We start from the raw sequence: 13,988 nt of genomic DNA, 5'->3' as shown, positions 1-13,988 counted from the left end.
ACTTTCCACTCCTGAGACTGGATGATATAGTGGATGAACAGTCCAACATTGTGGGGTTCTCCATGTTTAATACCACCCATCCCTTCTATTTGGAGTTCATCAGGAGCCTCAACCTGTCTTGGAGGGAGGGCTGTGACCTAACGTACCCCGGCCCTGCGGTCAGTCTCAGGAGTTCTCGAGCACTCATGCACGCGAACATTCAAGAGTCCTTTTCAAAGCTTTGTTTTTACGCCACGTAACATCAGGCTACTTTATTCCTCACACTGATTCATGGAGCAGTTAAAGAGATTCAGCTAGTCTTTTGCTTGTACTTAATGGCTATTGATGTATCCATCTGGTTTTCCTCCCCACTGGTTTACTCGTACCTCACATCTCTTCTCTCCCTTCCTCCCTCCCTTCCTTCCTTGTTCTCTATTCAATCATTTTCTCCCTTGACTCCTTGTCTCTCCTCGGTGTGTTTCCATCCCTCCCCCCTTTGTCTCTCTACCCTTCTGTTTCCTCTCCCCCCTGCCACAGCTTTCATCAGCGCTGATGTTTGATGCGGTGCATGTGGTGGTGGGTGCGGTAAGGGAATTGAACCGCAGTCAGGAAATCGGAGTGAAGCCTCTCAGCTGCACCTCACCTCAGATCTGGCAACACGGGACCAGTCTTATGAACTACCTGCGCATGGTAAGCGCTTGATGTATTGTAAAATTGAACTAATTACCTGACAACATTTCAGACGAATGTCTAACGGGATAAAATGATGAAGTGATGACATTTTGTATTTGAAAGGTCAACTTCACTGTGACTTCATAATGTTCTGCACAAACACTTCTCTGGCCATTACTCAACGCCATAAATCAGGAACAGAAGGGGAGACATTTGGTGGGATGCTGAATTGCTCACACTAATCTTGAAACTGTGCTGATTGTTGAAGATGGGTGAGAAGCTTCCACGCTTCGCCCAAAAATTACACTTAATACCTTACATTAAAATCCTTCAATGTCTTCACAACATATATTATGTAAGTCTGGACAGACGTGGATATAAACTGGTTGGAAGAGGCATATATCTGCAAGGTGGTAAGTATGCAGTAAGGAAAAAAAATATTTTCTAAAAAGTAAAAGACTGCAGTGGTTCATATATATCAACAGATTGGGTTGTCACACTGTAAGAATGTAACTCACTGTGGAAAAGGTGTATTTTTTATGGCTACAAAACACCTAAATACAACTTTTCACAAAATGCCCTGGTTGACTATGATGTTATCCAACAAAACAGGTTTTTTTCCACTCTTTTTTGTTATTTTAATATGGTATGCTCACATAAAAGTAATGCATAATGATGAGTTCACACTGCACCCAGAAGAAAGTGTAAGTTCCTTGCAGACTATGATGTATAACACCTTATACTGACTGAAAGAACAAGCTTACAATTGGCAAACATCTAAAACTATGTCCTTTAAAGCAGTAGTGAAATTATTTTTTCACAAATGGTAAAGGTTGTATGAGACTTGGAAAGTGTCATGTGAATTTATTTGAAACTGTATTTTTACATTAGAATCTTGCTGACGATCCCCGTTTTTACTAAATGTTTCAGTAATCTGATGACGTCTTTAACAGAATACATTTACCTTTTTATGTATCCTCATTACGTAACGCCGTTCCATCTATTCTGTTGCTCATACACATGCACATGCCAACAAATACATCATGAGAGACATACTGTAGGTAAGATATGAGCTGGATATGACGTGAGATTGATTTATTTTATTTTTTTTAGATGTCCACATGTAATGTTAGACAATGGTGACAATAGCCAAGGCAGTTTCCCAAAGCCTCAGGATGCAATCGATAAAAAATTTAATTGGCAACTATTTTTCAAGCAAAAATGCCAAATATTTGCTGGTTCCAGAAACTAAAGTGTGAGAATTTTTTCTGCTTTTCTTTATTGTATGTGATAGAAAACTGAATCGTTGTGTTTTGAAAAATCTTGTGGTGTGAAAAATTGTGATGTTTCAGTATTTTCTGTTATTATAAAAAAAGAAATTCATCGATAATGGTGATAATCATTGTAACTCTGTGTTGTTGGACCAACAGCCCAAAACACAAATTTATACAATTTATAAAGCTATAAATACAAAAAAAGCAAATGTTTTTAATTTTTACTTTAAAAAATGACTCAAAGAATAATCCCAAATCATCTCTAAGAACTATGATCGATTCATTCCCTCTCAGTGACTCATTGATTCATGACTACAGAACTTTGTGTATCATCCTCATCTCATGTTGCGTGTAACCTTTATGTCGTACTCTTTTTCATCTCCCATGTCTGCTCATCTGTGTGTTCCTTTCATCGAATACCTGTTGTCAAGGCAGCCTGAGACCCATCTCTCACTGTCTCCTTCCCACCGGCCCAACATCAGCCTTTGTTATTCGACATCGTGGCGTGCTCCATCTTCAGCACTGTGCCATTCATCACGGATCACCCGGGTTTTGGAGACCTGAGCTGTGAGGTGCAGTTTTGAGTCTTATTAGGGAGCTGTTGACTCTCTCTGCTGCTCTATTTGAGCCTCTCGCTCACTCACTTTCTCCTAGTTGATCCAAAACTGATCACCCCTGTCTGATCCAGCCTCAGACACACCCTCTGTCTCTCTACCTCTTTCCTTCTTTCAGTCTTTCACCCTCCCTTTGCTCCTAATCACTCTAGAAAGTACCTGTCTGCCTAATCATGATGGATAGTGATAAGAAAAATCATTTTTTATCGTATATTGCCACGATTTATTTCTCCATCCGTCTTTATTGTTTCTACCTACCCTCCTCTCATTTCCTTATCCTTATTTCTCTTTTCCCTTGCTCTCTCACGCTGGCTCACCTCACTCTCTCCCTCCGTCGGCCTGCCAGGTGGAGTACGACGGTCTGACGGGGCGTGTGGAGTTCAACAGCAAAGGTCAGAGGACCAACTACACCCTGCGGATCCTGGAGAAACACAGAGGAGGCCACAAAGAGGTCAGAAGTCACTTGTTATTATGCAGCAGCCAGGTTACACCGCCCGTAGGCTTCGGGTTCGTTACAGGTCACCCGACTGATTTCACTATGCCTGAGGAGGTGTTTAACACTAAGGTCAGCCTCATCGCAGGTTCCCCTGATAGTAGCCAAAAACCTTTTACTTTGGGAAATTCGTTGCTGCAAATACAAGACATTTATTTTTATCTGAAGGCTACTGGAATACATTAGTGTCTTGTAGTGTTCATCAGTTGGATTTCAAACATTTGCTAGATTTTAAAGTAGGTCTGTGGCGTCGAGTCCAGTGTAAGTTTTGTTTTCAGTCTTATGGATGTATTTCGATGTTTGGACTGACCCCTTCTCTTTTGTTGACTTGATGTTTTCTGATCTGAAACATACATAAATGGCATTTTGTTAATGGTTGGTTTGTTTTCTTCCCATGCCTACGAACATGACATTCATTTGTAGGAATCAGTGTTTGTAATTGGCCTCAAGCTCAGTCGTACAGTAGATGTTCCGATACATCTCTGCTCATCTTACTGTATAGATAATGCTTTATGTGCTATTTATATGGAGGCTTAACGTTTTCTCTTGTATAGAACTGGATTGGCTCAGGCTTAGTTTGAAGTGGTTTTGGTTTCTTTTGGTTTTCACTTGGGTTCTAGTGGATCAGTTGACAGAGACTTAGGATGTCAGGCCCCTTTCATGAGGGTACCGTGGGCTTAGCGCCTCCCAAGATGAGTGTGATTGATTTAATGAAATACAAAGAAGCCAGAGCGTTTTTTTTCCCCTTCCCAGAATGATAATGTCCGGTAAAATAGCCTAGACTAAAGTGGTTGTGACTACAGCGCTGTTTCATCTTGAACCTCTATGTTTTGACACCATGATTCTAAAACAATGACATTTTATCAAATTGAAAAGGTTTTTCCTAGTATGCATGCTGCTTTTCCACAATGCCCTGCAGTTTATTCATATTGTACATATTTACATGGAGTATCTGAGCGAGTCAAATAATCAGTTGGGTTTGTTTTGCATTTAGAGCTCGGCAATAAATCCTCATCATCGTCTAATGCCTTTCAGTGAAATTGTATGGTGACAATATGATCATGCACTGTTGTTGTTTTACAAAACACTCTTTATATGAATGATTCAAACCAACTAAGTAAACTTAAATTAAAAACTACCAAGTGTTTAAAGTGTGAGTATGCAACTTTTGCTGAACAGCGGCCACAGTGGCAATAACAAGATAACTGTACATTTTAAAATCTAACAATAACGCAATTAGTGAAGAGTCATAAAGTCTGAAAAATCTGAAGTTCACTAACATTAGCCACCTGGTCATACCAGAGCAATTAAGGCTATAACAGTAAAACCACCAAGTGTATTGAATAAAATGTGTTTTATAGCCTAATACCTCAATCTTTAATTTGTAAAAGGAATCATGTGTCATTTTTTCTTGGAAAAGTTTTTCCTCGACAATAAATTCCTTTTTATTCATTTTCCTGGACCAGAAGTACGCTGTCAGTCTGGGCATTTTATCTTTCTGATATACAGGTTACATGCCACAACAAATCTGTTAAGGGTAGTTGGACAATGTGTGGGGGAACAAAAATAAAATGTTGGCAGACCCAGCCAACGAGGACTATTTTGGTGGCATTATTCTGTCAATGCGGACTCCCCCAGTGAGCATTAGACGGAAAGGTGAGAGAAGATAGAAATCAAAATGCATTTCACTTGCATTTCAAAGTCAAGATTAAATGAAGCATAAGTACACACATCACTGCAGATCCAGACTGAGGGAATTACGTTGCGGTTCATTAAATGGAGGAAACACTTTCTCTTCACCTTCCCCTAAAAATGACTTGTTGGGTTCTGTGATAGACCAACTGCCTCCCATGCTTACTCTAAATACCACCTTATAGCTACACTTATATCTAAACCTTATCTCTGTGTTAGGTTGTGATAATTAACAGTTAAACTTTGCCCACCTCTCTGCACCGCAGCACCCACACTGTAGGCAGGCAGGGCTGGTTCAGGGGTGGAGAAAAATGCAGAAAATGGTGGAGAAAATACTCTCAAATGTCAAGTCATGATAAAGAGTGCTTTAGAAAAACTGTGATTCTGCCTGAGGAGTCATTACTTCTCCTCTGACCTATTGAAGGATCTATAGTAGTCTAATATCTCCAAAAGAAATGCCTTCACCCTTGAGCTGCGGTTCTGTCCTTGCACACTGGTTATATCATAATCACACACTAAGTGACTTTACTGCCTTCATAAAAGGGAAATATGTGAGCTGTTTTTATGCAATTTACGAAAGGTGTTGGTAAAAGAAAATAGACATGGCAATAAAACTCATGATCATGAATGCTTTTCATATTTTGCAATCTCGTCCCAGATCATTGCTCTGCATGTAAACAGTCGTGTTTTGTTTTTTTACAATGCACGGTACTTACCGGTGTGTGTATAGCTCCAGTGGGGGCAATTAAATCAATGTGCATATACAGTATGTAACAATAGGGATATCAAGGCGAAGCATAGAATATTCAACATGCAAAGGTGCTCCATAAAATAGACCAATAGTGTTAATGCACTCACTAAAATACTATTTTCTATAGATGTTGTGTCGCCTGCTTCAACAGTAAAACAGCAGCAGTGAAGTCAGAGCTTCATGATTTATCCCACGATAGCCACTGATTTCCTCTTGCTTTCTCTTCTCCGTTAGATCGGGGTCTGGTACTCCAACAACACCCTGGCAATGAACTCCACCAGTCTGGATATCAATGTCTCAGAGACGCTGGCAAACAAGACACTCATAGTCACCACCATATTGGTAAGGTCACAGTTACCTTCTGGACCACCACACTGGTGAGGTCAGAGTTGTTTTTGCGTTGCCGTGCAGCGTGTGCCGCAGCTCATGCTGTGCTGTGGTCTGTTTCTGCTAATTTTGCTGTCACTGTAGCTGTCATAGAAACTGACAGAGCACTGAGAGAGATGTGTTACTAAATCTAAACTGCCAAAATCCTGGTCTTTTGATAATGTCAGAGCACTACAAGTTGTCTCCTTCTGGTCTCTATATGAGTAATGTCGTAACAGAAAATCAATCAATCCCTTACATGGCCCTGCTCCTTCATCTTCAGGTCGGTTTAGATTATTATTGTGGAGAGGTATGTGTTGCATGTACGCTGGCCCTGAGTGCTCAAAGGCTTATGAAAAAAGCAGAAAATTTAACCTATTCATAAAAACTTTAATAATTGTGTGTAAATGTGGTTGACACACACATGCGGTCGGACTATAAATACAGAAACTTGATGCACACAGCTGACAGGCTTTCTGGCAGTTTCTGAGTCGGACAGTTGAAAAAGAGGGGCATTTTTCACAACATTACCAATGACAGGCTTGCACTGTCTTAGCTATCTTTAAGGAATAGTTGATAAATATTGTATATATTGTTCCTGTCATTCTTATATTTTTGATCCCTGTGATTATATTGTTCATCTTTTTCTGTATTTATCTAGAATTTATTGTTTGTTATTGATGCTTCTGTTATGTTTGCTATCCACTTTGCCACTGTAAAAAGGAAATTTCCCCCTTGTTGGACTATTAAAGGAATATCTTATCTTATCTTATCTTATCTTATCTTATCTTACCTTACCATCTTAAGCTACCCAGTTAGTTTAGCTTGGCACAAAGACTGGAATGTATGGATTAAATAAACAAGCTATACAGAGATTTTAACCTCCAACAGAGCCAGGCTAGCTGTGTCACCCTGTTTCTAAACTGAGTATGAGAATGGTATTGAGCTTCTCAATACTCTGACAGAGTAATGTTAAACTATCTTTTATTGACATAGCTTTTTTTTCAGTAGAAATCCCTATTTATGAAATATTGAGCCTCACGGTTCAGTTAGTAATCCCTCCTTGAACAGGATATTCTTAGTTCTGGATTGATTGACATGTATCCCCCATGCTCAGGAGAACCCATATGTGATGCGCAAAGACAACTACCAGGACTTCCAGGGCAACGACCAGTACGAGGGCTTCTGCGTCGACATGCTGAAAGAGCTGGCGGACATCTTGAAATTCTCCTTCAAGATCAAGCTGGTGGATGATGGGCTGTATGGGGCTCCAGAGCCCAACGGCTCTTGGACTGGCATGGTTGGAGAGCTAATCAACAGGGTGAGCATATTCTCCCTCTCCCTCTCTCTCTTTTTCTCTCTCTCACATACTCTCTCACACCCACACACACACACACACACACACACACACACACACACACACAGACCAGAAACACAAAATCATGCTCAAATGTTGTAACCAGTGTCTCTACAAACAGAAACGTATGCTGAATATACACACACACACACACATCCACACGCTCTCTCACATGTAGCCCCAAACCACAACTCTGCTGTAACTTCCCATGTCTCAAATTGCCCTCAGAGGGGAGTAAAACTCTTATCTAGGACAAAAGCTGACTTGATAATTCCCCAAAAGAGAGTGGTAGCTTTGGTAAAAAATTGTGTGCACCATCTTTCCTCGCAGTACCCCTCCTCTATGCCACTTTCTCTTCCCAATTTCTCTCCCTGTACAGGCCTAGTCTGTCTCTGACAGACTCTGGCTGAAGCAGGCTAATAAAAGCCCCCCTCTGCTTAATTACCATACGGTATACTTCAATTACCAGACTGTGGTCCCTGTGTGGGGCCTGTAACACTGGTGCTCCCCCAGCTCTCCACGCTTCCTCTCCCTCCAAGGCGCTCCCCCCTGCCTGATCACTCAGCTCTAATTAGCAGCCCATGTTCATCAATTAGCTTTTAATGGAAGTGATGTAGGGGAGGCAGAGCGACCAGAGACCTGCAAGGTTTTATACAGGTGGAAAGACCTGCCACCCAGTGCTTACTTGCAATTAGCCTCTTTTGGGTGGTGGATCAGGTGTGAGTGTGTACGCCAGAGGGCAAGTGACAGAGTGCACGTCTGTATGTTTTTTCACATACATTTTAAGTGCCATAGTCAAACTTTTTATTTCTCATTTGGGGAAATCAACATTTTACAGAAACAGTCAGAGCTCTCACATACCCAGTGCAGCATCAAGTGTCTTTTACCTGACCACTTTGTCGTCTCCCTCCCTGACTCTCCTCCACTCCCTCTGTCTTTCTCTCAACCCCACTACTGTCTATCCACCTGTCTGTCTTTTGTCAATCCTACAGAAAGCAGACCTGGCCGTAGCCGGCTTCACCATCACGTCAGAGAGAGAGAAAGTTATCGACTTCTCTAAGCCGTTCATGACCCTGGGGATCAGCATCTTGTATAGAGTTCAACTGGTGAGGGTGTTATCTGGGGCTGCAGGGCGCCCACTAGGTGATACTCACTTCAGATCTTTGTATTGGATTTAATTTTCTTGTTTGCACTGCTTTGAAGCTGGCAGGGTCATACAGCAGATGCCGGGCTTCACTTGTTTGATGATTCTTATTGAATCAGACTGAGTATTACATAAGAGTTGATCTCATCTTTCAAGCTGAGGATTGTGATTGTGTAGTATGCTGCATGATGCACCCACTGTGTCCACAGTGAAATTTATAGGTGTAATTTAAATTGCTCAATAAGTCAGTGCTGTGTAACTGGGTAACAGTGGCGGCTTTACATTGCTAATGAGGTTTTGGGTCTAAGCCAAGTATGCTTCAGCAGTAGGCATTGTGAAACGGAGCGTTTATGGATTGTAGCATTAGCGTATCAAAGCACTGCAGACTTACACTCAGCGTGCAGTGAGGGACACTGCCCTCCTGTGGTGCAGAAGGGACTATCCCTGACTTCTGAGACATGATAACTTGTTTTTTAACACTCTGTACCTTCCTGTCTCTCTTTCTGTCACTGCCTCTGCTGTTCCATCCATTTCTTCACTTCTCTTTCTCCTCCTTTTCTTCTTTCGCTCTGCACCAGGGTCGGAAGCCGGGATACTTCTCCTTCCTGGATCCCTTCTCTCCGGCTGTCTGGCTCTTCATGCTGCTCGCCTACCTGGCTGTCAGCTGTGTGCTCTTCCTGGCTGCAAGGTCAATACATTACATCACAGGCTGTACCCATAGTCTGCAGCTCTATCACCATTTATCCTGTTGAACACGAGCCGCCTGTCACATATCGTAATTTTTTACCTTATACAACCTACCGCAGACAGACTGACAGGCATCAAATGACAGATTGGCGGTGGCTTGAATGCTATGACAGAAATGCATTACTGTACAAACATTTGACCTCGAGCCCCCCCATTCAACTGTACCTGTGCTACCCCATCAGGCTGAGCCCCTACGAGTGGTACAACCCTCATCCGTGTCTGCGAGAGCGCAGGGACATGTTGGAGAACCAGTACACGCTGGGAAACAGCTTGTGGTTCCCTATTGGAGGCTTCATGCAGCAGGGATCAGAGATAATGCCCAGAGCCCTGTCCACCAGATGTGTTAGTGGGGTGTGGTAAGTCACAGATTATTGTCATTTCACCTGTATGTTTGAGCTTTACTGTGCAGAATAGTGTGTGTGTGCAAAGTACAACATGTAAAGCTGTTTTCATGTTCATATGCTGAAGGGGAAAACCTTTCTCTGCGCTCATCTTAAATCTTAAATACAATACTTATGTCCAAACTTTAAGAGAATCAACCATTTTGACCACACTTGTCTGTATTTTAGGGACCATATTTGCAAAAACTCTCCCCTTTATACATGTGTACTTAAGCAAATTCACTGTTTATTTATTTCATTATCAAGAACCTACATTTTTCTGTTTTTTTTCACTTCTGCTCTGTAAGGTAGTGACATTTACATTTTAAAGCTTGAAGCATAAAGCTGAGATATCGCTCATAAGTTTCGGTCCCTGAACACCAAGCGAACAACAAAAATGCTAAGTTCACAGAAATATTACAGTAGCCTGATGATATTCCTGTGGCAACAGAGTGACTGTGAAAGACACACACACACACACACACACACACACACACACACACACACACACACACGCACACAGTAAAAAATTGCTAAGAGCTAAGGAGATAAAGGGTAGGGGAAGACAGGAAGAGCAAATTACACTGAGTTGAGCAAGATATGGGATGGGGGATAATATTAAGTACAGTGAGTACATGATGTTCTTCTTGCAGTAAGGTTTTAGACATGCAAGAAATGTCATAAGAGAAACCAACCTTTGAGGTTGAGGGTGTACAGTATTATCTGTTAGTCGTGGAAACCTGAGCCCCTTTTCTTACACTGAGAGGGATGGGGGATATGATGATGGGGGATATGATGATGATAAATACTGTGTGACAATATATATTTGGGAATTGTAGAGATTTTGCTTTATTGTCTATATAGAGATATCTCTCTCTTTAACATCGCCGATGTATTCTGCCGTTGCGGGTTATGTTGCACATCAATGAGCAGGACTAATGTATAGTAAAATTGGATTTTATATGATTTTCAACATGTTTAAATATCAGGATTTGTCAGGCATTTCCACACATTTTACATTCGATTTATCATGGTATGTATCAATTTTGTGATGCAGATATTACACACATCGTGATAAAAGATAGTTTTGCCCATCTTTTCTTACCCTTTTCACTTTTTCCTTCCCCTCATCTCCACCTCATAGGTGGGCGTTCACCCTGATCATCATCTCCTCCTACACGGCCAACCTGGCAGCCTTCCTGACCGTCCAGAGGATGGAGGCTCCCATTGAGTCTCCGGACGACTTGGCCGACCAGACCAACATTGAGTACGGCACCATCCACGGAGGCAGTACCATGACCTTCTTCATGGTACGATCCACTGCAGCAGCCACGGCTCCGCTTGGCTTTTTGACTGGTTATATTTGTGTGCTTGTGTACCTTTGTACACTTTGTTGTTTTCAGTGGCAGTTGGATTTACTCTAGAATCCGACAATTTCCTGAACTGCCTTTATTGCATCAATTTTTCATAAAGTTTTGGCATTTGTGTGTGTATGTGAGATTTAGTGCTGTGTTCGTCTTTATTGCTGTGCCCGGAGTGAATTGTTGTCCTCATATTTGCTACTATGTCTCTGAGTTCCTCTGTTGTTTTCTTTATGGCTGTTTGTGTTAAGTGGCTGACTGCCTGTGTTTGCTTTTGAGAGTACTTGCAGCATCTGTGTCGGCATCTGTGTTTGTCATAGAGAGCGCATGTGTTTTGCCTTCATGTGTAGGAGTGTTTGTATGTGGGAGTGTGTGTGTAGGTGAGTGTATAAAAAAAAATATGTATTTGTTTTTTTCTGTACATACTGGGGAAATGGCTAAATGCCAAAATGTGAGTGTATGTGCTTTGCATTCTCGTGGTGTTTATTCATATTCAGGTTTTAGGAAAGAGTGGTCTGTTTGCCCACATAAACCAGTTTCAGTGCTACATTACATTACCCCACTCAATCCACTCACACACACACACACACACACACACACACACACACACACACACACACACACACACACACACACACACACACAGACAAATCACACTTGCATTATTACACACAGATGCCACCCTCTCTACTCTTTTCCTTTCTTCTCACACACAGAGATGCTACATATAATTGTACACTTTAAACACTTAATCCTGTTTTGGAGCTTACCATATTTGCTGAACCCCCTCCTGTGTGTTGATATACCTTCATCTGTATGGAAGATGATGCATCAGCTACGCCATGAGCGAATAATCTATTGCCTTGATTCACATTGCTCCCCCCATTTTTCCTTTTTTACGTCTATTTGCCATTGATGTTTTACTCTGCTTGTCATTATTCACACTCTGTTCTACGTCTACTTCCCTCCCATGTTTATCGAGGATGCATCTCTCTCTCGCTCTCTCTCTTTTTCCGTCTCCCCTCTTTCATTTTTATCGACCTCCATTTAATTTCAGCTTCACAGATAGATGGTAGGACATGTTTTGAACCTGGAGTGTACAAATATCCATCACTGGTCTTTAATACCCATTGCTGTGTTGCCGTTTTTCTGCAGAACTCACGTTACCAGACCTACCAGCGGATGTGGAACTACATGAACTCCAAGCAGCCCAGCGTATTTGTAAAAAGCACAGAGGAGGGCATCGCCCGCGTGGTCAACTCCAAGTACGCCTTCCTGATGGAGAGCACCATGAACGAGTACCACCGCGGACTCAACTGTAATCTCACCAAGATAGGAGGTCTGCTGGACACCAAGGGCTACGGCATCGGCATGCCACTGGGTAATAACACTAATATACCCTATTTCAAACCAAGCATACGTTACAAAGTAGCAGCTCATAATGTATGAACTATCAGGTAATAACTTCAAGTAACTTTAATTCAATGTAAAATATGTAAATTGGGTGAATTGCTAGAAGGAAATAACATCACAATAATAAGTGCTATTCATTAGTTTATCACAGTCGCTGAAAGGATGTGTAAAGCTACGCTGTGGTAATTTGTTTTTTTCTCTAATATATTTACTATTTAGAGAATGACAGCATGTTATTTGAATAGATTAGGATACACTTTATGGTCCAGCTGAGGCAGGAAACTCATCTTTGGTCTCATTCAGAAAAATATAAGCACAAAACACGTCAACAAGATAAAAACGTCACATTAACAGAACTAGGATCTCTAGGTCGTACAACAATCATTGCATTCATAAGCAGGGTGGACAAGCCTTCACTCTCATATTTAATTAACTGTACTTTGTTGACCACATTCATTGTATTCGGGATAAAAGATCCCTTTTAGATCTTTTCTGTGCCAGGGGTGTTTTAATAGTGTCCTGAGGGGAATAACCCACAAAGGTAGGAGGTCTGCTTTCATGAGTAACTTTGATTTATATTTATTACAGAGAGTAGCTGCTATGATTTACAAACAAGGAAAATATTGAAACATAAAAACACCAATAACAAGAAAAGTAGATAGATAGATAGATAGATAGATAGTAGATAGTATTTAAATCATGCTAATGAAACTATCACAATTCTTGGAAGCCTGAAGACATCCTTTAAAACAATCGATTTAGTCATTTTTAAGCCAAGCATTTCAAAACCTTCAAGCACCTGAAGCAAACGCGTCATGCCTGAAGATCCAAGACGACGATTGACCTGGACGGTCACAGATATCATGTCTTTGATTGCACCTATAATTTCTCAATAAATGCCTGAAATCTATCTCAAAATAACAACAAGCAACCAGTGGAGGGAAGCCACAAGGGATGCAACACTTGATCCTTCTTTTGGACCTGTTACAAAACACTGCTACAGCATTTTACTGTAGTTTTGCCACAGCTTGTTTATAAATTCATAATAGTAGGGTATTGTAGTGTCAAGACAACAATGTATTAAATAATGTATGGGTCTCTGAGTTCTACTTAAATATAGATTTAAGTAGAAACAGAACAACAGTTTAGGGTTGTGACTCGAGCTTTAAGCAGAGAGCAGAGACATCATCTTCATTATCATCTCAAAGCACTTTCATGGTTGTGAGCCCTCAATATGAAACAACATCTGTTCGCAGCATCCGTCTGCATATGTTTGAACCACGCAGTTACCTCTGGTGCTGAAAAATTAAGCCAATGTGGTTCCACTGCAGGTCCCTGAATGGCCACTTGAGCCCGGCTCCAAAAGCAAGTCAACCTCCATGTTGAAATGCCCAACTTTACAGCAGATATAAAAATGTTGATAGCCTGTTTTTTGGTCTCTCCAGTTAATTTCACTATTCATGACACTGTACAGTGGTGGCGTTTTATATAACTCACCTGTTTCCATTATATTAAGGCTTAAAGTTAAGGCAATGCTGCTTTGAGTGACAGGTGTGGGTCGAGACACTCCTCAGCTCCGCTCCATCCTTTTCCCGCAGCCACCAGAAGCCACAAGAAGCCACCTCCTTTGAGTTTAATTCTATCCCTTCAGTATCCTATAGGTCTCAGAGACTACGTCCATATTTTACACTCTCCGTGGTTTGAGCTGTGAGCAGTTCAGTCCAAGAGAGACTTTTTCTAATTAG

At 41.3% G+C, this 13,988-nt stretch overlaps 1 protein-coding gene across 1 annotated transcript in view; it reads left to right on the top strand.

Moving 5' to 3' along the window:
* grik5 (glutamate receptor, ionotropic, kainate 5) overlaps positions 1-13,988 on the top strand; it is a gene marked incomplete at its 3' end in the record, with an annotated part of 80,528 nt that overhangs the window by 59,701 nt on the left and 6,839 nt on the right. The window contains exons 7-16 of the mRNA XM_083918494.1: positions 1-158; positions 517-669; positions 2,886-2,990; positions 5,710-5,817; positions 6,959-7,162; positions 8,191-8,304; positions 8,921-9,030; positions 9,272-9,445; positions 10,614-10,779; positions 11,986-12,211. Of these exons, the coding sequence (XP_083774620.1) occupies positions 1-158; positions 517-669; positions 2,886-2,990; positions 5,710-5,817; positions 6,959-7,162; positions 8,191-8,304; positions 8,921-9,030; positions 9,272-9,445; positions 10,614-10,779; positions 11,986-12,211 (1,518 nt within the window). The remainder of the gene's footprint in view (positions 159-516; positions 670-2,885; positions 2,991-5,709; positions 5,818-6,958; positions 7,163-8,190; positions 8,305-8,920; positions 9,031-9,271; positions 9,446-10,613; positions 10,780-11,985; positions 12,212-13,988) is intronic.

This window comes from Echiichthys vipera (genome assembly GCF_963691815.1).
Source record: "Echiichthys vipera genome assembly, chromosome: 8".
Classification (NCBI taxonomy): domain Eukaryota; kingdom Metazoa; phylum Chordata; class Actinopteri; order Perciformes; family Trachinidae; genus Echiichthys; species Echiichthys vipera.
The sequence above is the reverse complement of the archived record's forward strand: the minus strand, read 5'-3'. Positions and strand labels throughout refer to the sequence as shown.